At 41.5% G+C, this 25,731-nt stretch overlaps 1 protein-coding gene and 1 pseudogene across 3 annotated transcripts; one reads left to right on the plus strand and one right to left on the minus strand.

Annotated features, from left to right (window-relative positions):
* Nucleotides 1-540: 540 nt before the first annotated feature.
* On the minus strand, nt 541-25,531 carry PAIP2B (poly(A) binding protein interacting protein 2B). 2 transcript variants are annotated; one of them, XM_084901254.1, is made up of 5 exons: nt 25,338-25,531; nt 24,589-24,676; nt 10,084-10,232; nt 7,198-7,374; nt 541-6,038 (listed from the first exon to the last, which is right to left on the minus strand). In XM_084901254.1, exons 3-5 carry the CDS (start codon nt 10,219-10,221, stop codon nt 5,982-5,984), a joined length of 372 nt encoding a protein of 123 aa, XP_084757380.1. In that variant the 5' UTR covers nt 10,222-10,232; nt 24,589-24,676; nt 25,338-25,531; the 3' UTR covers nt 541-5,981. The 2 variants fall into 2 exon arrangements, with proteins under 2 accessions (XP_084757380.1, XP_084757381.1); XM_084901255.1 differs by having other exon boundaries at nt 5,905-6,038; nt 24,589-24,672; nt 25,338-25,519.
* LOC311631147 (large ribosomal subunit protein eL33-like) lies at nt 10,344-11,080 on the plus strand (annotated as a pseudogene). The gene is made up of 3 exons: nt 10,344-10,368; nt 10,493-10,598; nt 10,842-11,080. The product of its transcript is annotated as a large ribosomal subunit protein eL33-like (transcript).
* Nucleotides 25,532-25,731: the final 200 nt, after the last annotated feature.

The raw sequence follows: 25,731 nt of genomic DNA on the forward strand, positions 1-25,731 counted from the left end.
GTCCAACAAAGGCAGCATGGTCTTCAACAAAGGTCCCACCTTGTCATGGAGATGATACTACTGTATTTAGAAATTTCAGAGACTCCCCCATCCAGCCGGGGAGGAAAGAAAATCTCCAACACAGTATTATTGCTGGTTCACTTGTCCACTCCAACACATACTCATACTTTAGAATAAATTAATTACCAGATGCTTCAAAAGTACAGACAGGTAGATAGCAAAAGAGTTCCTTATAAAAAAGTTGCAAGACTATAAAAATTTCTGCAGCAGCACAGGCTCCCAAGGTCTCGGAGCTTCTGATAACAAAGCTGCTTCTGATAAGCGGTTCCTTGGACGTGAAGAGCACCTTCCCCCGGAGTCCTATGTTCTAAGGGCTCCTTTAGGCCACGGGAGGTTGAAACCCAAGTTTCAAGGACTCCTTGCTGACAAAATGCGGGACAGCTATCAATGGAATGCTATAGCAACAAAAAGAAACAGACGACCAGCACAAGTTAAACACTGTGGACACACCACAACATGTGCCGAGTGGAAAAAGCCAGAAGCAAGAGGTCAGGTTTTGTATGATTCCACTGATACGATGTCCAGAAGAGGCAAGTGATGGAAAGCTGGGAACAGGGATTACTGTGCAATAAATAAAGGATCTTACTGGGGTGGATGAAAATGTTCTAAAACAGTGACAGTTATGACTGTGCCACTCAGGAAAGTCACTAAAATCACTGAATTTAACACTTGAAACGGGTGCATTTATTATATGTAAAATATGCCTCAATATTTTTTTTTTTTTTAATTACCCTGCCTCCCGAACCACCCACCAAGCACTAAACATTCCTGAGGTTCACGATCCACAGGGCAGGATGATCACTTAGTGTTGAGTTCAGAGTGAAAACACTGTCCATTTTATGGTAAATTGCCTAGGATGTGTCTTCATTATTATAAAGTAAAAGGCCACCTGTAAGAAGTAGTCCCAGAAATGAGCCTCCTCGTAATAACAAAACATAAGGGGGCTTTTTCTTTTGGAATAAAGATGGTGCCTCTGTCCCTCTGCAGATTTCTTTCTTATCCCCTGGGGTGGGGTGGTGACTCTTGGCTGACATCTTGTGGAATTCAGTGAACTTGGCTGTCCTGTTCCTGGGACTCCCATAAACACTAGATTGGGAACAGCAGTGGGAGGGCTGGAGGGGGGGGGGAAGAGACAGAAGGTCAAGCAAAAAACCTGAGTGTTGCCTTCAGTCAGTCTCCTACTGTTCCTTGTCACCAATAATAGCTTCAAGATAGGAGAAATAAAGACAGAAGATTAAAAGCAAAGGGGGGGGGGGACACTTTAAAAACTGTGACTAACCAAGTCTGAATGAAATTCACACCACAGCAGAGCAGTGGCTGAAGAAAGTGCTCTGTGAACTACAGAGGGACCAGAAGAACGAAGGATCCCTATGGGCAACAAGGAGGCAATGATCCACTTAGAACCGCAAGCAGAGGAAGGAGGAAATGAAGGTTCCAAATGTGCACCAGATCTGGGTCAACTCTCCTGTGCTTCCCACCCACCTCCTACACAAATGCAGATTGCATTATCCCCAAGGGGAGTGCTGGGGGATACACAGCCTTTCCCAACAGGTGGATATCTCCAATCTTAGTTAAATGGTCTCTTCTTGCCTGTTCCCGGGTCTCAGCATCACCTAAACCAGTGGTGAGCAAACTCATTAGTCAACAGAGCGATAAACTGCGACAAACTGAGGCTCTCAAGCCGCAGTTTGTCGACCACTGACCTAAACCAAGAAACATCAATTTGCTGGTCCCCTTATGGAAGACCGCTTGCCCCTTCCAATCACAGCAGGTAGATTCCTGGGCTCCTGGTGTTTCTACAGTGTTTGCAACAGCAGAAGATTCAATCAAGCTATTTCCTTTGGCCACTTCAAATGACTTTCCTCTCTGACATATCATTGCCAGAGTAGCCACCTGACCTCCTTACTTCCAAGCCTCTCCGAAATCAATACAATTCTTTGACATTGTAACAATACACAATTTGAGAAATGCTTAGTGTTTCACTAAAAACACTTTTAAGCTGTAGAGTTAGCATTAGAACCTGAATTTAAAAGGTCCCAGCTATTTTAACTTTGGAAACCAAGGTGCTACAAAGACTCAGCCTTTTATGATCTTTTTTTATTTGACCTAACATAACCCCCAAAATCGCCTGCTGCAATCACAAAGACCCAAAGTTGCAGGTGCTTGGGCCTAGGCTGTGCCCATCAAGTTTTCTGCTGAAGATCTATGGCCTGGAGAAACCGAAAAGGCATTTTCTTTATTTTTATGTTTTTCTTCTTCAAGAGCAAGAAATAAAATAATTTTCAATTTGGAGTTTTAAGAGTTCAATGACCATAAAAATCAGAATCACTAATAAACTAACACTGAGACCAACCAGAATTGGCAACTATTAAAAATGTATGTTTTGTTTCTCTAAAAATTCTTAAACTTCCAGTTGCCAATAAAAAAGAAGTTTCAACAGAATAATGACTGAAACTCAATATCAAAGTGGTCACTTATAAATAACAGTCTCACCATTAAAAGATAACGGAGTCCAGCCTGACTGGCACCCAGACCCTCTCCTATGAGATAGATAGAGGCGCCCAGCCTTTCCCAGTCAAGGTCTAACGAGACCCAAATACCTTTTTTGCTAAGAATTGACTACACTGAGTGGCCAGATTATGATGATCTCTGAATGCATAATAATCTGGCCACACACACACACACACACACACACACACACACACACACACACACTAGAGGCCCAGTGCATGAATTTGTGCACCAGAGGGGTCCCTCGGCCTGGCCTGCAGGATTGGGCCAAAACCAGCTTTCTGACATCCCCCGAGGGGTCAGTCCCAGATTGTGTGAGAGGGCGCAGGCCAGGCTGAGGGACCCCAACAGTGCACAATAGGGGCTGAGGAGGGATGCAAGAGGTTAGCTAGCAAGAGAGGGATTGTGGCCGGGCTCTAAGGCATGTCTGGCCAATCTCACTCAGTCCTGATCAGCCAGACCCCAGCAGCAAGCTAACCTACCAGTCAGAGCATCTGGCCCCTGGTGATCAATACATGTCATAGCAACTGGTCAACTGTCTGCCCCCTGGTTGTCAGTGCACATTATAGTGAGCAGTTGAGTGGCCTTAGTATATCATTAGAATATTACGCTTTGGTTGGTTGAACAGTCATCTGGACACTTAACATATTAGGCTTTTATTATATAGGATTAGAGGCCTGGTGCATGAATAGGTGCATGGGTGGGGTCCGGCCAGCCTGGCCAGGGGGAAGTGATGTGGGCAGTTGGCCAGCCTGCTGGTAGAACTCCTGGTCGAGGGGACAATTTGCATATTAGCCTTTTATTATATAGGATATACACTGAGTGGCCAGATTATTATGTATTCAGAGATCATAATAATTTGGCCACTCATGTATAGCTGAGCCTGTGATCTGGGTAACAGCTGTGTTCCCACCTCACAACAAAATAGACGAAGAGTTGAGCTATAAGAGAAGCCACTGGAAGCATCAGCCTAAACATTTAAGAAGGGGTGATACTGCGAGCTGCTTTCTGATCCTGGAGTCAGCACACTCTAGAAAATCCAGCCAGACTCACTGCTCACTTGGCAGGAACATTTCGTAGTCCTGTCTAAATACGCCTTGTGACACTCCACAAAGTGGAGCCTCCTACGGAAAGACAAGCCCTTTGGCCTGCACCTAGCATTATAGCCTGTCCTGCTGTCAGAGGAGCAAGCCTTCAGGATGAGGAACTGGCTAGATCTGGATCCCAGGAGCACTTTCCAGACTGGAGCACACGAGAATCCATTGTGCTCTTTGTGACAGCAATTCCCAGACCTAGAAAATGTCTCTCTCTGCAATCATAACCTTTCCTACCAACCTCTCTCCCACATCCACATACTTAATTTGCACAGACTTTATTTCAAGTTACAAGATCTTTTCCTGATGTGTCTATCACACAACCTTTCCAACAGCCTTTATAATTCTGAGCTTGGACAAGCTACTGGAGACGAAAGAAAAGCGGCCCCAGAAAAGAGAGAGACTTCTAGTTCTGCACTTCCACGGCCCTCTCCTTGTTACAGGAAACCACCCTGTAGCTGGAACAAGGAAATTTCTTTGTCCACACGCCTCTCTGCAAACAAGTGAGAGTTCCATCCTTTTGAGGTAAAGGCTTTGGGAGTGAATGTGCATGTCTGGCAATATAAGCTCCCTATGACATGTGTCCGAACAAGGAAAGCCAGTTCAAATAATGCCGTCCAATAGACTCATACACGAAAAAGCTGTGGGTTTGCTTTTTAAATCTGACTTTAGACTGTGGCTGCTCAGAACATCAACAAGGAAGTCATAAGAAAAAAAAGGAGAAATCCTTAAGCTTCCCAGGTCCTAGTCCTTTCCTTCCAACCTCTCTCCCGCATCCACAAACTGATTTTGCACAGACTTTATTTCAAGTTACAGGGTCTTTTCCTGATACGTCTATCACACAACACAGGGGCAGTCACACAGAAGCCACTGTCCTCCAGACCCTGGAGGTCCTCATCCTGGGAGAATGGCCAGGGACTGACGCACTCACTTTCAGAGCTGACTCTGCCACCTACACCTCTGACACACAAAGGCAGCACCTGGTACCCAGGTTAGTTCCCTATGAGTATCAGCAAACGTGTGCCTTACAGGCAGGAAAGGCAAAAGGAATGTACCCAGAGGCCAAACCTACAAAACTCACAAAGCTGGGCATGTAGGAACAGTAAAATTTTATACCTGTTGAAACTATCCCAGTGGGTCACACAGTCACCTGGGTCAAGTAGGACCCACTCTCCTAGGCTTTTTTTTTTTTTTTTTTTTTTTTTTTTTAGTTCTTTTGCACAATTCTGTAAAGTAGGAGAAGCATCAAAATTGTGAACTGAGCTCCTTCCTAGTGTCCTAAAAAATACATTTACTTATAAAAGTGCATAAGCCTTCCCGAGGAAAGTAATATACCAAAAGGACCGAGTTTTGATGGGTTGGGAAAACAACTGTCCACATAAACTTAAGACACACTAACAGGATTCAAGGATGGCTTCTCCAGGCTGAAGCTGATGGCCAGCATAGCATGCCTTTCACACACCTTTGGTAACAGTATCTTTTCTTAAAATCAGAATAGGTGGGGGTGGGGAGGAATATGGTACTAGATAACATGAAAGACAAAGAGGCAAATCTACCCAAGTGCTCCTGTACCTTGTAAATGATGAGTCTGATGGTAGCTGTAAACAGAGGCTTAAGAGTAGGCTGCCCATAACTGTATGACTCGAGTGGCAAGAACCATCACAGTTTCCCCTTGAATTCACAACTTTCTTCAACCATAAAAAGAGTTACTGTAAACTAATACTTCAAGTCCGTGTTTTTTTTGAATGGAGGTTCAAGGCAGGAAGACATGGGCTCGGCAGACAACTGGTAATCCAAGTTCCTTGCAGAAAGTGCTCATGGGTCGCTTAAAACACCTGCTTCTTCCACTCAATCCCCCTTCCCATCCAGCTTAACAGACTCAGTAGTTCTCTAGGTGCTCACTGCCCTTGCAAGCATACAGCAGGGTGAGAGGGTGTTCGTAAACACCCAGATTTTCTTGGTCAGCTTATTCTGTTTAAATAACACATAGCAGTACATTCCTGATGAAGGTGAGAAAAATTGCAATAATTTCCTTAACTCAAAAAGGCAAAAACCTAATAATAATAATAATAATAATAATAATAATAATAAACTGCTCAAAATGAAAGCCAGTAGAACAAAAGAGAAATACTCAAAGGCTTGTAGAGTAAGACTGAGCACGTTTAGCTACTCCAGTCACAGTGTTAAATTAAACTACTATTCCCCTCCCCCACTGTGCACCCCTAGCCCACCCACCCCCTTCAGCTCTGCCTCTTTGTGCAGCACTGTCCCCAGATGTGGGGATATACAAGTCCTCCTCAGAGTTTCTCTGTCAGCTCAGTACTTCACTCCTGGAATAAATTCCTTGGCATCCGGGTTCAGGTTACTTTTGCTCTGAAATAAGAACCAAGAGATAATAAATCCCACGACAAAATGTAAAATTTGTTTTCTCCCTGCTTCCATTATTACCAGTACCTTCCCCTCAGCCTCAAAAGAGAGAAAAAAAAGAATTCCTACAACTCAGCCCTTTACTGCGGGGCTGGTCTCAATGGCCCCTGGCATTCTAAGCCCTAGCCAACCTCACTGTCTCCTTCCTACTTCAGATTTCCGCTCCCTTTATGATGCTTTCATTAGGGGCTTATAAGTGTGACTCCAAAAATAATTCAATTCCTTGAGCACCCTAATCTGATGAACATCAAAGAACTCCATCAAACCAGTTTGATCACCACAATCCCTATGTACATATATCATTCTTCGTCCTGCTGTACTCTCTTTGGTTCCCTGCTCTCTTGTGAATACCCAAACCTTAGCAAACTCTGGGGCACAATCATTCAGACCATGAGTTGTGTGAGAACTAAATCACTCTGAATTCCATAGGTAAACATGGAAGGCAGGGAATTCACTTATACAGTCTTTTAATTTTAAGTGGATAATGGCCTCTAATGAATATGTTCCTTCCAAAATGAACAGTTTTTATAATAGCATCATTCAAAATTACAAATGCAGATTTGAGGGATAGTAAAAGAAAAGAACAGCAGCAAATGATAATTTAAAACCAAATCTTGCCCTAGCTGGTTTGGCTCAGTGGATAGAGCGTCGGCCTGCGGACTGAAGGGTCCCGGGTTCAATTCCAGTCAAGGGTGCATGCCTGTGTTGTGGGCTTGATTCCCAGTAGGGGATGTGCAGGAGGCAGCTGATCAATGATTCTCGCTCATCATTGATGTTTCTCTCTCTCCCTCTCCCTTCCCCTCTGAAATTAATAAAGATATATATATATATGTTCAAATTTTTATCCTTAATCCCAATTCTACTTTTAAAAGCCCATTGAGAAAAATGAAAGTTGGTGATGCTGTGACATTGATGTTTTCACAAAGCTTTATTAGGTGAATGCATCTTCAATGCACCCGATTATTAATGCCCACATGGTAAGTGAAGAATAGCAGGTTAGAGGGCTCCAGGGATTTGCCCAAGGTAGTAGTGCCAGAAAGTAAGACTGCGACTACAAATCCCATATTCTCACTATGTCACATGTGGAACTACTTATGGCTCTTACCAAAATATCTTCAGAATCATGACCGTTGCTGACAGATAGTCCATTTAACTGTTGTTGCAACTGTCCCATGGCCTGAGGCAGGTCTCGCGATGGAATAAACCAGTCTTGGTCTTCCTCGTCCAGCATCTCCTGGAAGCACCGGTCCAAGAAGTCCTGCTCCAGCAGCTCCTCCTCCACCTACCAGGCAAAGGTGCAAGCTCAGACTCACCCTCCCAGAGACACCCGTCCTCCCAGGTTTAATCCACCTCTTTGTGTTAGAGGTTTTTACTCCAAAATTAAGAATGATCTGCCGAAACCGGTTTGGCTCAGTGGATAGAGCGTCGGCCTGTGGACTGAAGGGTCCCAGGTTCGATTCTGGTCAAGGGCATGTACCTTAGTTGTGGACATATCCCCAGTAGTGGGTGTGCAAGAGGCAGCTGATCAATGATTCTCTCTCATCGATGTTTCTAACTCTCTATCCCTCTCTCTTCCTCTCTGTAAAAAATCAATAAAAATAAAAAAATAATAAATAAATTAAAACAAATATATATATATATATATATATATATATATATATATATATATATATAGAATGTCTTAGTTAAAAAAAAAAAAAAAAAAGAATGATCTTGCATGAGTCCTACTAAGAATTAAGATGCTTCTAAAGACTGCCTGGACAGAATATACTTTTTTCAATTGTTAAGTTCCATTAATAATAAAACTAAGGAAACAGTTATTCAAAATAGCAGAAGTTCTTCACAGATCATCTAGACTTCTAATATGTGAAACAGATATTTTCCATTCATGTGGCATGTACCAAAAATCTTTTTTTGTGTAAAAAAAAATTTTTTTTTATTGATTTTAGAGAGGAAGGGAGAGGAAGGGAGAGATAAAAACAAGAATAATGAGAGAGAATCATTGATCGCCTGCCTCCTGGATGCCCCCTACTGGGGATGGAGCCCACAACCCGGGTATGTGCACTTGACCAGAATCAAACACAGGATCCTTCAGTCTGCAGGCCTATGCTCGATCCACTGAGCAAATCAGCTAAGGTTCGAAAATCATTTTTAAAGCTTAAAATTCTTTTCTCAATCTTGTTAAGAAGCAACTTTTTCTAAATTTCCCTTTTGTCAACTATGAAAAAGGTATAGGAACTATGTAACTAGACCACTACTTGGCCAATGGACATTAAATAAAAACCAACTCTTAGCTTCTGGCCCAATTTTCTGGTAATGAGGCCTCTAAGGGTGAAAAATATTTTCAGAACCTTAGAAAAATATAAAGAACACTTTTTGACATACCAATAGAAAATGATTTCGTCAATGTAGGATTCTTTCAAAACAAGAAACAATACAAGCTGGTGTGGCTCAATAGGCTGGAGTATCATTCCATATACCAAAAGGCTGCGGGTTCAATTCCTGGTCCAAGCACATACCCAGGTTGTGGGTTTGATTCCCGGTCAGGGTACGTGCAGGAGGCAGCTGATCGATGTTTCTCTATCTCTCTCTCCCTTCCTCTTTCTCTCTCAAAATCAATGAAAGCATGTCCTCAGATGAAGATAAAAAGAAAAAGATTCTATGAATATTGAAACAAGTCCATATTTCTTAAAGATTGCCATAAATTAAAGCAACATGTATCTAAGATATTTTATACCTGTTTACAGTCATTGACTATTAACTCTTATGAAAGAGTTCATTCTGCACACTGTGATTTTAACAGGCCTCCTGCCTCACACGGGCCTTCTCTTCTCCTGCAGCTGGCGTGGTGACAGATTCACAGCTCACTCATGCCAGGGGGGAGTCAAACAAAAATAATCACCCAAACTAGCCGATACAGTGAACACCTCATGAATTCCAAGGAAAAGTCACTGATAGCAAGACTCAAAAATTGTATTTCAACATTATAGTTAGCAACACTTAAAAACATTTCAAGAAAATTAGAAAGTACTTAACAGTAACTACAAAATATTTCTAAGCCACAAGATTTAGCCTAATTGCTCAAGATCTGCCCTGATTCTCCCCAAAAGTGTTCCCCTTATTACATGTATTCACAGGCACAACCCCCAGAATGGTTACCGGGCACAGGGGTGAGTGAAGCATGGTACATGTGCTATTCACACAAATCATGACACAGGGAGCCACTTAGAATGGAAACTGCTGACAGCACCCCCAAAGCTTGTTTTCTTCTTCCCTCAGCAACAGGCTATTCAGTTAAAACCGTATTTCCCATCTCCCATGCTGGACATGACCATGTTACCTACCATCAAGTGACGTCCCCAGAAGAGATGGCAGCACTTTGCATCACTTGGTTAAAAGGAGATCCCCCTCCCTTGGCCTTTGACTCTCTTCCTTTCCCAGTGGCTAGACTTCCGGTTTTCCTTCAGTTACTTAGCTGATAAGTGCCCTGGAGGTGGCAAAGCAACACCGTGGAAGGAACTATGCGGTCCCACCTGTCTACCTGGAATGGCTTACCTTGGGCTAGTAACGTTAAGAGATGGAAGACAATGAATCACTGCTGAATCTTCGTTGAAGCAGCCTAGCCTTCCCCCACCCTGCTACACACATATCTATCTCAGGCTCACATCATGCCAGTCCCTGGGTTCTTGACTGGGGCATGCCAGGCTGGCCTGTCTGCACAAATCTGCTGTTTCTCAGAAGTCTATACCAGATCACCATGGCACTAGATCTTCTTTTAATTACTGTGGCAGAAGAATGTCATGCTCTTCCTCCAAAGTTCTACCTGGTCTCTTACCAGCTGAGGCTGTTTCCTGGTCAGCTCAGACCAGGCTTCCACGTATTTTTAAGTTATTCTAAAGCTGAGGAACCCATTTCTTTTGTAACAGACTGACAATAAAGTATTATAGCTGCCGAGTCACACTCATCACTGTCCTCCCTCTTCTTTCTTTACCTGTCTGTTAAAATCCTCTTCATTCTCCATCCACATGTACTCTGCAAATGGGTTTTCTTTCTCATCATGCCCATTTAACCCCTGGGCCTCTTTGGAGTTTACGTTGGGGGATGTATTTGCCACACTGGATCCATTCATTATGATAGACCCTAAACAGAAACCAAAGAAAAGGTAAAATGTTACAAGATTCAGGAAATGAAAACCTGTAATTTCCATTTTCTCCCAGAAGCTTCTGAAGTTCTAAGTCCAAGTTATTAACTATGGAAGAACACAAACTGCTAACCTGTATCTGTTACAAAACTAATAATATCCTATAATTATCAACTATACAGATGTACAGCTCTTTTTAAGGGTTAAAAGACAAATATGCCTTCTTTCTGCCATCTTGGAGCCTGCGGAGGCTGCTGAGATCAGGACTTCTACAACAATAAATATCTCTGGAAGGCCACTTTTTCTGACTATAAGTGGGGTCTCACAGAACCAGAAGGAGCACACAGCTCTTCTTAAAATTGAAGGTGTTTAGTCTGAGCCTGCATGGCTCAGTGGTTGAGTATCAACCTATGAACCAGGAGATCATTGTTTGGCTCCCAATCAGGGTACATGCCTGGGTTGCAGGCTTGGTCCTTGGGGGGGGGGGGGGGGGGCATGCAGGAGACATCATTCTCTCTCATTATTGATGTTTCTATCTCCCTCTCCCTTTCCTTTTCTCTCTCTGAAACCAATAATAAAAACAAATCTAAAAAAAAAACAACTTGAAGGTGTTTATACTTGAGATGAAACTGAATTCTATCTAGACAAGAGATGTGCTTATGTGTACGAAAGCAAGATCTCCACAGTGACTCCTGGTAGCAAATGGAGTAAAACCAGAGTAATCCTGGGAAAGGTAACTGGTGCTCATGGAAACAGTGGCACGGGTCATGCTAAATTCCAAAGCGACCTTCCTGCTAAGGCCACTGGACATAGAGTCTGTGTAATGCTGTATCCATCAAGGATTTAAACTTATTGAAAAATAAATAAATGAAATGGTTTTGTTCTCTTATATAAAAATAAATAAATAAATAAATAAATAAATAAATAAATAAATAAGAGGGGAGGAAACCATGTCTATGTTTAGCCTTTCTAGCGAGTGAGAGGGAGGATGAATCTTTTCAAGGCAAATTCTGTAGGTTCTACAACCTAATCACAATCACATGGTTTCCTTAAAGTTTAAATAAGTAAAGAAAATGTGTTCTTAAATGAACATGGTAAGCAAAGGTCTCTTATTCTGATTCTCAAAATTGGTTTTATTTAGCACATATTAAAAAATAATACATGTTTACTGTATTGATAAGCAAAAGAGAGAAAATTAAGGCCACCAGTTGTTCAACCAACTAGAGTAAAGAATGATTAACTGTTTGGTGCATATAACCTTCGTAACTTCCCCTGAGTGTATTCAGATACACAGGCACACACAAGTATCCATCCTTATGATAACAGCATGAGGCACCATCATTTGCTTTTTCCCATTCCTATGATAACACAGCCATATTGTCTTTGGGGTGTTTTAATGTTTCTGTATTATAAAAGTTTGATGAACTTCTTGTGCTTATTTTAAAAAATGATTTCCTTAGGATAGCTCCTAGGAATAGAACTGCTATATTAGAAATTGCGTTTCTTTTCTTTCTTTCTTTTTTTTAAATTAAATTATTATCTGTGTACATATCTTACCATTCCCCTCCGCCCCCATTCATACCCTCCCTCCCCAGACATTTCTTTTCTTAAGGCTCTTGATTTATTGCTACCTGGTCATAAGAATTTAAATTCCCTTTGGTAGTATATAAGTGCCTGCACCTCTGCATTCAGGAGTATTATTTTTTTTTAAGCTACCACCAATCTCAATTTATTACTTACATTTACATTTATTTTTAATGAAAGGCTGAATATTTTGAGATATACTTACTGGCCCTTTATATTTCTTGTTTTATAATTTTTCTAATTAAGTATTTTGCCCATTTTTCTATCAGGGTATATGTCTTTTCCTTATCTTTTGAATAACTTTTATTATTTTTATCATAATTTTAATTTTTCATAAAGTAATTTATAAATAAAAATATTTGATTTCGTATGTTTTGTAACTCACCTGAATATTAAGAACTCCATAAATACTGGTGAATCATTATTTGGGCAACTTTCCCTTTCTATTTAAATACCATCTACACCCTATCCCCCTTGGGGCATCTTTAACAAATTATTTCCTAATTCATTCCCATCTTAGCAACATTCATGAAAAAGTTCTTCTTTGCTTCTTCTGAGTACACTAAAAAATTATTGCTTACTCCCCTTTAAAATATTTGCAATTTTCTAACCTGTTATAGACATTAGGTAGAACTGTGAAGAATAAAGAATAGGCAGTAAAACAACTATTGATAGTTTTAAAAGTATTTCATTTATGCCCAGCAGCATGGCTCAGAGGTTTAGCATTGACCAATAAACCACAAGGTCACAGTTCGAGACCCGGTCAGGGCACATGCTCGGTTGCACGATCAATCCCCAGCAAGAGGCGTGCAGGAGGCAACAGATCAATGATTTTCTCTCATCACTGATATTTCTATCTTTCTCTCCCTTCCTCTCTGAATTCAATTAAAAAGTATTTTTTTTTTAAAAGTATACCATTTAAGACAGAACCCATTTAATTCACTGTTGGTATAAACAGGCACCTAGTAAGGAATTACCAGTTTTACATATTTTACGTAGAGACTAAAGAAAATAACAACAGTATATAATAACACCCTTATTTGCTTTTTCTCATTTCTATGTTAATAATGCCCTACTGCCTTTTGGAGTATTTCCAATGTTTCTACATTACATAGGTTGCTTTTATATTCCAAATCCAGCTCCATAATAATTCCCTCCCTAAGGCTACAGACAAGAGAAAACCAGTTCCTTATTTTTACCACTTCCACTTGCAGCATAACAATGATAGAAGCAAGTCTGCTCTGTATCAGTGGGTTATTCCTCAATACAGCGACTCTTAAAGGTCCCGATCCTTGCTGGGTAGCAGGTTGCATCGTTCCAAAGACTCACTGGCAGTTGTTACAGCCAGCACAATGATTTATCCTTATCAATGTGGAAGTCACTCATAGAAACTCGGAGCTTAGTTTTCTAAAACATCTGCCTTTGCCCAAAAAATAAATCCTGCGTTTACACAACCATCAGGAAAAAGGGAAGACAGAGGAAGAAAGAATAACCCTTCTAATTCAAGAACAAGGAGGAATTACAGAGAGCAAATTGCAGGATGTACTCGTTCATGAGAAATGGAGAGGAAAATTACCATAATCTCACATGGAGATGTTCCCAAAATTAACACACTTCAGCAAAGTCGAAAACATTGAGATATGGGGCTGCTGATACTAGGAAAGTGGTTTTCTTATAGTTGGCTACACAGTGTCGATGTGTACTTTATACCATTCTACTTGTGTTTTCCACACAATTGGAAAGTTTGGTTTCTCTAAAATAGCAGCAACCCAATAATTTAATTTGTATAGTGTTTAGCAATTTATCAAGTACTTTCACATCTGTCGGCTGACTGCCTCGGAACTGTTCTGCCTCACTTCATTTTTTTAAAATATATTTTTATTGACTTCAGAGAGGAGGGGAGAGGGAGAGAGAAAAACATCAATGATGTGAGAGAATCATCGATTGGCTGCCTCCTGCATGCCCCCCACTGTGGATGGAGCCCACAACCTGAGCATGTGCCCTTGACTGGAATCCAACCTGGGACCCTTTAGTCTGCAGGCCGACACTCTAACCATTGAGCAAAACTAGCTAGGACTGTCCTGCCTCACTTAAAAAACCCATCCAGACATTGCTATAGGAGGAACAAAGAGCTATAGGAGGAACAAAGAAGGTACCAGATTCATGGTAAAATAATTGAAGTTGCTGGGTTAGTTCAAGAACACTGGATTATGGGTTTACTGGGTGACAGTGCTTAATGTGTCCCTGGACTTTAGAAGGAGGTGGGAATGGAGGACTTTGCTGGGGACTAGAGACTCATTGGTAAGGCATTTGAGGAATGCCTTCCAACGTGGGGAAGACACTGGGTAAGACAGGATTGCTGCCCGTAATGTCTCTGACTTTCCGGCTTCCAGAGTTTAATGTAACGTTCTCCTCTATTCTCAGCTCCTCTCAGCTCCTCCTCCATGCATGCCCTCTAAGAGCAGTGTGTCTCTAACCATCCTACCATGACCTTTCACATTCACTCAAACCTCACCCATACCAATGCACATCATTGTGATACTGTAGTATAGTGGGAACAAAGAAAATGACTCCAATGCTTGCAAAGATGGGGGGGATTGCTTGATTATACAAGGATTACAGAACAGAATGGCTCCAGGTTGTCAGCTACCATGGAGAGGCCCATGTGGCCAAGAACTGAATTCTGTTAACATCATGTGAGGGAGTTAGAAGTTCATCTTCCCCCAGGGAAGCCTTCAGATGAGACAGCCGTCTCAGTTAACAGCCTGACTGTAACTTCATGGGAGACTCAGAGGCAGAGGCACCCAGCTACGCTGCTCTCAGATGGTTGCTCTCAGATTCCTGACCGTGTTGTTTTAATCTGCTAAACTTGGGGGTACGTCATTACAAGTAACAAATAAGTAATACAGGTAATCAATAAACAATGACAACTAGCTCTGCCACACAAACTACCAGTTGCCACACATTTTCTTATATCTACTTAGAGGCAAATGTGCAATTTTAAGTGGGTCATTGCTTGAGAAGTTCTTCAGAATTAGACTATCAGAAGAGAAAGGAGTTTATGTCTAGTCTGTGTCTCTAAAATAGTATTAAATCTAAGGACTATTTGAAACTTATTCCCTCTCCACCTCACTTTCCCTCTTATATACACTGCAAAAAGCTGAACATAACATTTGTCACTTTGGCTGAAGATGGGAAAACACGTAACCCTGTTCCTAGTCAAAATAGAGGTGCAAAGGCCTGCCATGCATTTGACTTAGAATTCTACTGTGGTCAAGGATTCATGCCTAAAAGGGCTTGAAAAAATGGCTTTTGTTTCTTATCCATAAGGAACTTTAGGGCTTTTAATGTATCTAGGATATTTCTAGAATACCTGTTTCATCAGTGCAATCCTTTAAACACATACAAACTTTCAGATCCAACATGTTCACAGCAAAAACTAACCATTCTTTGAACCTAAATGAGATTTGGGACTTTCGACTGAATCATCTGGGAAAAAAGTCTACTGAGCAATGGATATAAAAACTTGTGTCTACTATTCTGTTTCTTGCAGTTTTGTTAACTTCATTCAACTGGTTAATATCATTTTTTAAAAGTTAAATATTGTGGCCGAAGCCGGTTTGGCTCAGTGGATAGAGCGTTGGTCTGCGAACTGAAGGGTCCTGGGTTCGATTCCGGTCAAGGGCATGTGCCTTGGTTGCGGGCACATCCCCAATGGGAGGTGTGCAGGAGGCAGCTGATCGATGTTTCTAACTCTCTTTCCCTCTCTTTTCCTGTCTGTAAAATCTCAATAAAATATATATTTTTTTAAAGTTAAATATTGTGAATAACAGTTTTAAATTTTATTTTACTTCAAATACACTGCTACTAGATGCAGGTTTTGTCCATTCTTAGTTATATGCACTCACTCATTAATGTCCGAGTGTCTGAGAGGACACTGGTCAGGTAGAATTTTGTGATTTATCACTCCATCACTTACTATTTAGCCTTGCTTTAGAAGGGTCCAGTAATTTTTTTTAATGTCAAAGAACTTTGTCATTAAATTCAAAGTTTTGTGTGCATTTTAAAGATATTTTTAAGATTTTTTTAAAACAATAACCTAAGAGAATAAGAGAAACTTTAAAAGAAAGAAATTATTGGAATTATTTTATTGGAATGTTGGAGAATAGAATTTGCTGCATAAAACATCAGAAGTGGATTTTTGTTTTAATGACTTGTCATTGCATTGTTTGAGGTAATACTAGTAATTCTTATAATCTCTCTGCAGATGAAAAATGCAGGCCAAAATCATAGACCTGGCATAAAGCTGGACACAGGAGACAGTTATGAAGGAATAGATAGATATACACACATATGTATTATACATATTTAACACACATACATACACACATATATATATTTTTAAAATATATTTTATTGATTTTTTACAGAGAGGAAGGGAGAGAGATAGAGTTAGAAACATCGATGAGAGAATCATCGATCAGCTGCCTCTTGCACATCCCCTACCGGGGATGTGCCTGCAACCAAGGTACATGCCCTTGACCGGAATCGAACCCGGGACCCTTCAGTCTGCAGGCCGACGCTCTATCCACTGAGCCAAACCGGTTCCGGCATATATTTTTCAATTGTTTTATTTCTTGTTTTAAATGAAGACAGAGCCGGGACCGGTTTGGCTCAGTGGATAGATCGTCGGCTTGGGGACTGAAGGGTCCCGGGTTCGATTCCGGTCAAGGGCATGTACCTTGGTTGCGGGCATATCCCCAGTGGGGGGTGTGCAAGAGGCAGCTGATCGATGACTCTCTCTCATCGATGGTTCTAGCTCTGTAACTCTCTCCCTTCCTCTCTGTACAAAATCAATAAAATATATTTTAAAAAAATAAAAAATAAATAAATAAATGAAGACAGAAATACCTGTTTGGAACTTAGGCATCATGTAGAAGCTTCAAGTTGAAGAGAAAGAAAACTCTGGAAGCCACACCTTTTCATGAGGAGATTAGCTTCAACATGTTTTTCTCGCTTGTCTGCTACCTAATTTCTGTGTTCTCCTAGCAGCCTCACTTTTCAAGTTTATCAGCTGGTCCACATTGACTATGGAAGGAATAGCTGGTATTGCAGACGGTGGGTTGGGCAGACTCCCTGCTTGGAAACATTCCTGTTTTGTTCCCCTTTTCCCTCAGACAAGACTTTGAATGAGGAAAAGGAGAGTAGAATTAGACCCTACAGACTAGACCAGTGCTTCTGAAGCTTGGCTGCATATCGCAAATAATTTCTAAGATTGATTAGATCAGAGATACTCAATCTTTAGGATTTAACAGGCCAGTAAATTTTCAAAAATATTTTGAGAACAACTAGGATTACAATTTTTAAAGTATGATTGTAAAAACATTCTAATTAATATTATTTTATAAGAGGATACTTTAATACCAAAAAAAGTAGGGAAGCCTTAATTCAATACAAAATAAATGTAACTTTATGAAGAACACTATTTCATTCTAATTTTTTCTTTTTTCTTTTTTCTTTTTAAACCTCACTTGATGAAACCAAGAACACCACTATCAAACTAAAGTCAGCTCTTACTGGATAACTACATTCTGTTCTGCTCCTATTTACACTAAAATCTCTATGTTAAAACTCATTATCCCTGAAATAATGGCATTTTAAATGTTAGGCAAGACCAGCCTGTAGAACACACAACTCCTACTTTCAAAAAGCAGGCTAGCCCTAACAGGTTGGCTTAGTGGGTAGAGCATCAGCCTGCAGACTGAAAGGTCCCAGGTTTAATTCCGGTCAAGGGCATGTACCTTGGTTGCGGGTACATCCCCAGTGGGAGGTGTGCTGGAGGCAGTTCATTGATATTTCTCTCTCATCAATGTTTCTGACTCTATCCTTCTCCCTTCCTCTCTGTAAAAAATCAATAAAATATATATTTTTTAAAAAGCAGGTTATTCCCATGCAATTGTTCAGAGCACAAAGACATGAAAAGAGTATTCTAATGGTTAGTATACAGGTAACTCAACACTTTAAAAATAACCAAAATATCACAAAAGAAAACTAGACCTAACTTTATGCTATAAACATATAAATCCAAATAAAGCATAAGCAAATAAAATCAAGCAATTTATTTTAAAATAAAACTTTGATTAAATAGACTCAGTCCAGAAATCTAAAATTTGAGAAATATAAAACCCAGCCGGCATTTCTCAGTGGTTGTGTGTTGACCTATGAACCAGGAGGTTGCAGTTCAATTTTGGGTCAAGGCACATGCCTGGGTTGTGGGCTTGATCTCCAGTGGAGAGCGAGCAAGAGGCAACTGATCAATGCTTCTCTCTCATCATTGATGTTTCTATCTCTTTCTCCCTCTTCATTCCTCTCTGAAATCAATAAAAATATATTAAACAAACAAAAAACCAAGAGGGAAATGGTGGCAACTGATGGTTAGGTAGATGTGCCCAAGGTCATTCAAATAGAAAGCTGGCAAAGACAAATTTCAAATCCAGATCCTCTGACTTCAAATTCAGTGAGCTATCAAAAACATGATCATTGCTTCCTTAATTTTGTTAATCCTCACCCAAGAGGATATTTTTCCATTGATTTTTAGGGAGAGTGGAGGTGAGAGGGAAAGATGGAGAGAAACATCGATTTGAGAGAAACACATCAGAATGGTTGCCTCCTGCACTATCCCTGACCATGCCCAGGGAAGATTCTGCAACCAAGTACATGCCCTTGGCTGGAATCGAACCCAAGACCCATTGGTCAATAAGAGCAAGCTGATGCTCTATCCACTGAGCCAAACTAGCTAGGACTGCTTCCTTAATTTTAACAATTTCTCGGGAGTTAATCACAAAATTGACATGAGTTAAAATTACATAGTGTAAGGACTCAGTCCCTAATGCTCATACAATCAAATTTACTGAAAGGAGAACATTGGCGTACAAAACCCAAAAATCCAGAGTCAGAAGAGGGTGTGGATTTTCAGTATGCTCCTAAATAAAATACATAGTTGGCAAAATGTATGTCTAAAATGACCCAATCTGAATGCATAAAAAAAAGCAGCATCCTCTCAAGTTGGAAGATTCTCACTTTCAAGACGACCTTTGCCTTTACCCCCAGCATTGACTTCTATTCTGGTTTTGCAACACCCCAGGGTGTCACCAAGGGAATTTCAAAATATGAATAAGCCATAAAAGAGGGGTGTGTGATTATATAACTTTTTAAAAACTTGGAACTTATTGACCAAGATGATAACTAGATTAGAATACATTCTTTCTCTCCAAATGTCTCTCTTTTCATAAGATTATACTGATTATTTTAAAATGCACATGGAGAGCACTAATAAATTATGGGTTGGTAAAAATATATTTTAATGAACCATTCCTCAAACTATCCTATGCAATAAAAGCTTAATATGCTAAGTGTCCGGTCGTCTGTTCAACCAAAGTGTAATATGCTAATGATATGCTAAGGCCCCTCAATCGCTCACTATGATATGCACTGACCATGGGGCGGTGCGGGGAGTTGACCGGTCGACCAGTTGCTATGAAGTGCACTGACCACCAGGGGGAAGATGCTCCGACTGGTAGGAGAGATTGCTGCTGGGGTCCGCCCCTTCAGGACTGAGCAAGATGGGCTGGACACGTACCTCTTGCATCTCTCCCTGGCCAAAATTTGCACTGATGGGGGTCTCTCGGCCTGGCCTGTGCCCTCTCGCAATCCAGGACCTCTTGGGGGATATTGGAGAACCGGTTTTGGCCTGACCCCTTAGGTCAGGCCAAGGGACCCCACTGGTGCACAAATTTATGCACCGGGCCTCTAGTGTCTCATATAATACTGTTCCAAAAGATGTTTAGATATGCTGCAGGGATGGAGGAGGGGGTAGGGGGTAGGAGAAGCCATGGGAAAATGTAATGTACCCCTTTTGGAGATCCATAATACACAATGGGCAATATAATAAAGGCTCTAGAGAAGTTCAGCATTACAGAAACCTTTGGTTAAACAAGTTTATTTTGACACAAAATTCTTCTATTATAACTATTCACATTTTATGTTTAGAAAAACTGTTTGAATAAGTGTAACTTAATTAAAACCCACAACAGATAGCAAAAATGGATAATTCTTAAAGCTCTCCTTCCACAAAATATTAATTCTTTAAAAAAATCCCTAATTTCAGTTTAGTGCACTCCTTTTTCTTCACCTATCAATGCCTAGCTCAATTATCACCTCATTTGAGGAATTTTCTCCCAGCACTTCCTATATTACTATTTCTTTCTCCTTATTTAGATAGCATTTTATTCATATATAATACTAGAAGCCTGGTGCATGAAATTCATGCACAGGCAGGGTCCTTAGGTCTGGCCTGCGATCAGGGCCAATCAGGTTCCCTGTTCTCCACCTCCTCTTTCCCTTGCCCTGCCCACCTCCCTGCCTCCCTGCCTCCTCCTTCCCTCACTCCCTCAGCACTCCCCTGCTGCTGCTGGTGGTTCACCACATTCCACTCCGCTCCCTGGTGGTCAACACACATCATAACAAGCGATAGAACTCCTGGTCTCCTGGTTGAACTCCTGAGGGGACACTTTGCATATTAGTCATATATATATATATCCTCCTTATCCTATGATAAATCAGTTCATCCATCTTTCTTCTTTTCTTCTTGTTAGCTTATAAGCTCTTTCAGAATAAAATTTGATTATATTTTGAGAACCTTGAAAAGTATGGAACACATGTAAGTTTCATGATGAAGTAAATAATTTCACTGTAGTGTAATAGTGCCCAGAATTCAATACTTGTATTTCTAAACTGTTACTGATATCCTGCCAACTACTTGAGAAAGTTTCTCCCCTAAACCTTACATTCATAACTGAGCAGCTGTGGTCATGGTTAACTCAGTTGTGACATGCCCTCTAGCTAAGCCCATTCATAGTTATTTCCTCAAGTGATTTCCGTTTGCTTGCTTTTTATGTTTTGTTTTTTTCAATCAACTAGGAATGTTGAGTAACCTTCATTATCTTTTCATATCTCTGTGCCTTTGTGCCTGCGGGTCTCTGCTTAGCATGCTGTCTCAAGTTTCATTCACTTGGAAGACATTCCTACTTATCTTTTAAGAATGAGCTTAAGAAATACCTTCTCTAGGAAACCTTCATATATTCCTATCCTTTCAGAAATAGTTATAAATTCCTCAAGTCATACACTTTTGCATTTATCTATAATAATAAAAGGGAAATATGCTAATTAGACCAGGAGACCTTCCAGATGTCCTTCCAGACAAAGCCATGGTGGCAGAGCCGAGGCAGATGTGGTTAGGGGCGATCAGGCCAGGAGGGGAGAGCAGTTGGGGGCAAGTAGGCTGGAAAGGTGGGGCAAGGGGGTGAGCGGGCCGGCAGGCAGAGTGGTTAGGGGTGATCAGGCAGGCAGGCAAATGGTTAGGAGCCAGCTGTTCCGGATTACGAGAGGGGTCCCAGATTGGAGAGGATGCAGGCCAGGCTGAGGGACACCTCCCCTGGCACAAATTTCGTGCACCGAGCCACTAGTTACTATATAACATGCACCGAACTAAGTGCCATGGATAGAAGAATGAAGATTTGGATCCTTCCTCATGGAGCTCATAGTCTAGGAAGGAAGACAGCCATATGAACAAATAACTGCACTATACTATATGCAAAACCAAAAGGAAGATTTATGGAATACTGTGACATGTGTGAATTACTTTGTTAGGAACTTTATTGAACATTATCTGTGATCACATGATAGGTATTTGAATTGGACAGACATTCAAAAAACTCTAAGGACTCCCATAGTCTTGTCTTCTGAAGAAACTGTCCCCAAGGGGTTCTTTTGTATATACTATAGTCTGTGGGACAGATAATGCATGAAACCAATCCTACTTTTTATTTTTTAAGATATATTTTTATTGACTTCGAAAGGAAGGGAGAAGGAAGATAGATAGAAACACCAATGATGAGAGAGAATCATCAATCAGCTGCCTCCTGCACTCCCCATCCTGGGGTTCCAGCCTGAAACCTGGGCATGTGACCTAACTGGGAATTGAACTGTGACCTCCTGGTTCACAGGTTGATGCTCAACCACTGAGCCAAGCTGAATGGGCCAATCCTACTTCTTTGACCATGAAAGACTGGACCAAGACTCAGAGTCCTAACTAAAGACAGACTGAACTTTAAGGAAATAATCTAGGACATGGCTTGGCTCAAAAGGAAGTGTTATGCACAGAGTAGAACAGAAATGTCCTGGAAGTCAGTATTCTATGGGATGTGAAGTGGGAGGGGGCACAATAGGTTTCACTGTGGTCAAGTTAATCTATAATTCCAACCTGGACCTCCCCACTGAGCTCTAGACTGCTAGCTATCTGTCCCTCTTACTTAAATAACATATCTATAAGGGCAGGAGCTTAATCTCTAGTTTGTTCACCACAGTCTAGACAAGATCCTGACTTATAGTAAATGCTTAATAAAAAAATTGTTGATTAAAAGAATAAGTGAATGAACTCTCAAAGAAGCTAAGGAATGGACAGGAGGAGGGGGAGCTGAGGGAGGAGGGCTAACAGGAAATAGACTCCAGGGATCATTTACAAGTACAGTTGATCCTCATTATTTGTGGATCCTGTATTTAAGAATTCGCCTACTTGCTAAAATTTATTTGTAATCCTAAAATCAATATTCAATGGCACTTTCACAGTCATTTACAGACATGCACAGAATAGTGAACATTTCTGGCTATAGGTAGAACAAGGCAGGGCTCTCTGCCTTCTTTCAGCTCTCATATTGAGATGGCTAAAGGACCAAACGGTAGGGGGCAGTGCAGTGCAATGCAAGGAGCTTTGTCACTGGAGCCAGTAGAAAAGGGTTTGAATCCTAACTCTGGCACCTCTTAGAGGGTGGCCTCAGGGAAGTCACTTAACACTTCTGAACCTCGTTTTCTCTTTTCAAAAATAAGAAAACAGAATCTACCAGGATGAGCTGTATTTAGTATTTAAGATTACTTTCCCTGTGAGCAATGGTTCATTATTTGCTAATTTAGTGATCTAGGTGACTTTACAGACCATAATTACTGTGAATAATGTGAATCCACTGTCATTATTTATAATAAAAAATAACAGAAAGATATTAAAAAAACACACAATTATTTGGATGGAGTAGAGGTCAGTGGCAAACTTTAAGAAGATTTTAAAATAGAACCTCATCAGGCACATAGACGGTGGAAAAAGCCTTCAAGAGGAGAGAACAGCACCTCCAGAGAGAAGCCAAGGTGTGTGACATACACAAGGAGGTTCAGGAAAACGGCACTTGAGAAAGTCCAGGGCAGGGGCCACAGGGCTTCCCTGGGACCTGTTCACATCCTGTAATGCACAGCTTCTCCCTGTACTGCACAGCTTCTCCCTCTACCTTCCATTCTTAGTGCACAGGTCTTCCACTACATTGTGAAGTCTTTAAAGGCAAGATTTTTATGAAGAAATCTAACTATAGTCCTTTAAGCTTACAAACAAGTAATTTTTAAGTGCAAATCCACAGGAAAAGTACAACAATAATGTTGGTTTTCAATTGCAGCCTTATACTAATTCACAATAGCGACCCACCCACAAGTTTGTTATTTGTTCAGGACTTTTCTTTGTTGACTGCTAGTAATTCTGTCAGAAATTCTTTTTATGATTCTAAACACCTGGGGATTTGTTGAAATAGCTTTAAGACTTTCCTCTTTTTAGTGCGATTTATTAATAGGGTTCAAACATATGGTCCATCAAAGAATGATGCCTCTTCATAGTAAAGATTCTTTTTACTGGAATTACTTCTTTACGGGACTTACTTCTCTATATACAATAAATAGTCTTACCATAGCAAAATACAAGGAAGCATTGTATTTTTATATTTATATGTTACAAATAGAATAAGAAAAACAGTAAGAGTTTTTCACAAAAACTTGCCAAATTCTGACCAAAACAGTGTGGACATGATTAAATTCACTGCTTACAATTCACCACTGAGAACTAGGAAAAACAATTCCAATTTATGCAAAGCAATGAAACTAAGCACTATTAGAATTTATAAGGTTTTGTACACGTGTATTTTCTCTTTTCCACATGCACCCTCTCTCTCTCATACATGCACAGCCGAAGGAGCCATCAGACTTATCCCAATACTTCAATTCCCCCAGCTCCCAAAACAAAACCCTCATTTACAAAACCCTGCAATACCTAGGTTAGCATTTTTAAAACTCTAAAGTCTCAATCAAATCTAAGTGTGGTGAGTTGCTTTTCCCCCCATAAAAGTCTTGGCATAATTTTATTTAGGCACATCATAGTTTGTACTGTCATCTAGAACATATGGCTGCAATCAACACGACTGAAACCCAACATGATACACTATGAAGGTGAATACAAATTCTCGGTGAAAGTGAAATAGAGCATATTATTTTTATACAGTTTCAATGCTATTATCATCCACAGGCTGCGTGTGATCAAGTCCCATTGTGCAAAAGCATGTTCTATAATTTACGATCAACTAGAATGGTCAGGCCCTCACCCTGCAAACTCTCTGCCACCTCCAATGAAGCTGTTTAAAAATGGAATCCAATTCTGTCTCCTTAAAAAAAAAAAAAAAAATAATAATAATAATAATACGTTTTAAATTCCTCGCTGTCGGTCAATCCTTCTCATCTGCATTTTCAGAAACTGTCACCAAAACAACTGTATTGGGACGAAGACTCTAAGCGAGGACATAACGACCCAATGCTATTTTGTTTTTAAGTAAGACAAGAATGGTTTACCTTTAACAAAACCGATGAAAGTTCCCACTGTAAAGTTCCCCTGTACAGCGTGTATTCTTGCTTCTCGGGTGCTCACCTTTCCAGCTGCCTGGGAGGGACGAGCGGAAAATGTTAAGTTTCCATGAGAGATGAGGATGGAAGGTAGGGGGTGGGGGGAGGAGGGGAAAGGACTCACTCGCGGAAGGGAAGGCAGAAGAGAAGTGGTCAAGGTAGATCCCCAAACGCAAATGAGGTCTCAGGAATGAGGGGCTTGGAGCCAAAGGGGAGGTGGGAGCAGCAGAAACGCAAAACCCGCACGGAGGGGGGAGGGGGGAGCAAATGAGGGAGGGGCCAAATGCGCATCTGCCCCCTTCCCACACCGGGGCAGGGGGACAAGGGAGGCAGCTTTGCTTCATCTGCCCGGTAGGAAAGGGACCCGCGAACCAGAGACTTCAGTCCGAGTGTTCGAGGGGGGCTTAGTGGGCTCAAGGAAGTTGGGGGTGGACGATGAACAGCGCGCCTTTGCAGGAAAAAAATAAAAAAAAATAAAAACGACTAAGAACTCCCTCGCCTCCAAGGGGCTCAGGGGCAGCGCAGTTGACGCGGCGTGGGACCTGCCGGTTCACCCTCCCCAATGGAGCTCGGCAGGCGCGCGCCGCCGCTCGCAGCCCGAGGGCGGCGGACAGGGAGGCGCAGGGCGCCCCCCGAAACCTGGAGAGCGACGCTTCCCGCGGGGTCCCCTCCCCAGCAGCCCGGGCGCCCGAGCCCACCTGAGCTGACCAGAAGCCCCTCCTTCACACCCGACTCGGTCGATCGCTCTTCCGAGAGCCTCAGCCCTCGCCGCCGCCGCAGAGATCGCCGCAGCCAGGACGGTCCCGGCCTCCCCGGTCGGAGCGTGAGCCACACAGCACACCACCACGAAGAAGCGCCCCACCACTCGCCAGGTTGCCTCTTAAAGCGCACTGACTCCTCGCCCCGCCCCCGAACCCAAGCTATTGGTTGCTGGGCACCGCCCTATTCGCCTATTGGGCCGAAGAGGATGCCGCTCAGTCACCTAACAGGGCACGTGGGGTGCTTATTGGCTTCAGTGTGAAGTAGTGCCCGCCCCCTCCCTCAGAAGTACCAGCTTCTGATTGGTAGTAACATCTGTCCCTTTGCTCCCTT

The sequence above is a fragment of the Pipistrellus hanaki genome (genome assembly GCF_964339955.1).
Source record: "Pipistrellus hanaki genome assembly, chromosome: 12".
NCBI classification, from domain to species: Eukaryota; Metazoa; Chordata; class Mammalia; order Chiroptera; family Vespertilionidae; genus Pipistrellus; species Pipistrellus hanaki.

Bases quoted from the DNA above. Each gene is read 5' to 3' on its own strand.
- PAIP2B (XM_084901254.1), bottom strand. From the start codon at position 10,221: ATGAATGGATCCAGTGTGGCAAATACATCCCCCAACGTAAACTCCAAA. The intron at 7,375-10,083 runs GTAAAGAAAGAA...TTTGCCTGGTAG, and splicing joins AAGAGGATTTTAACAGACAG to GTGGAGGAGGAGCTGCTGGA. The intron at 6,039-7,197 runs GTAAGAGCCATA...TTCTTATTTCAG, and splicing joins ATGATTCTGAAGATATTTTG to AGCAAAAGTAACCTGAACCC.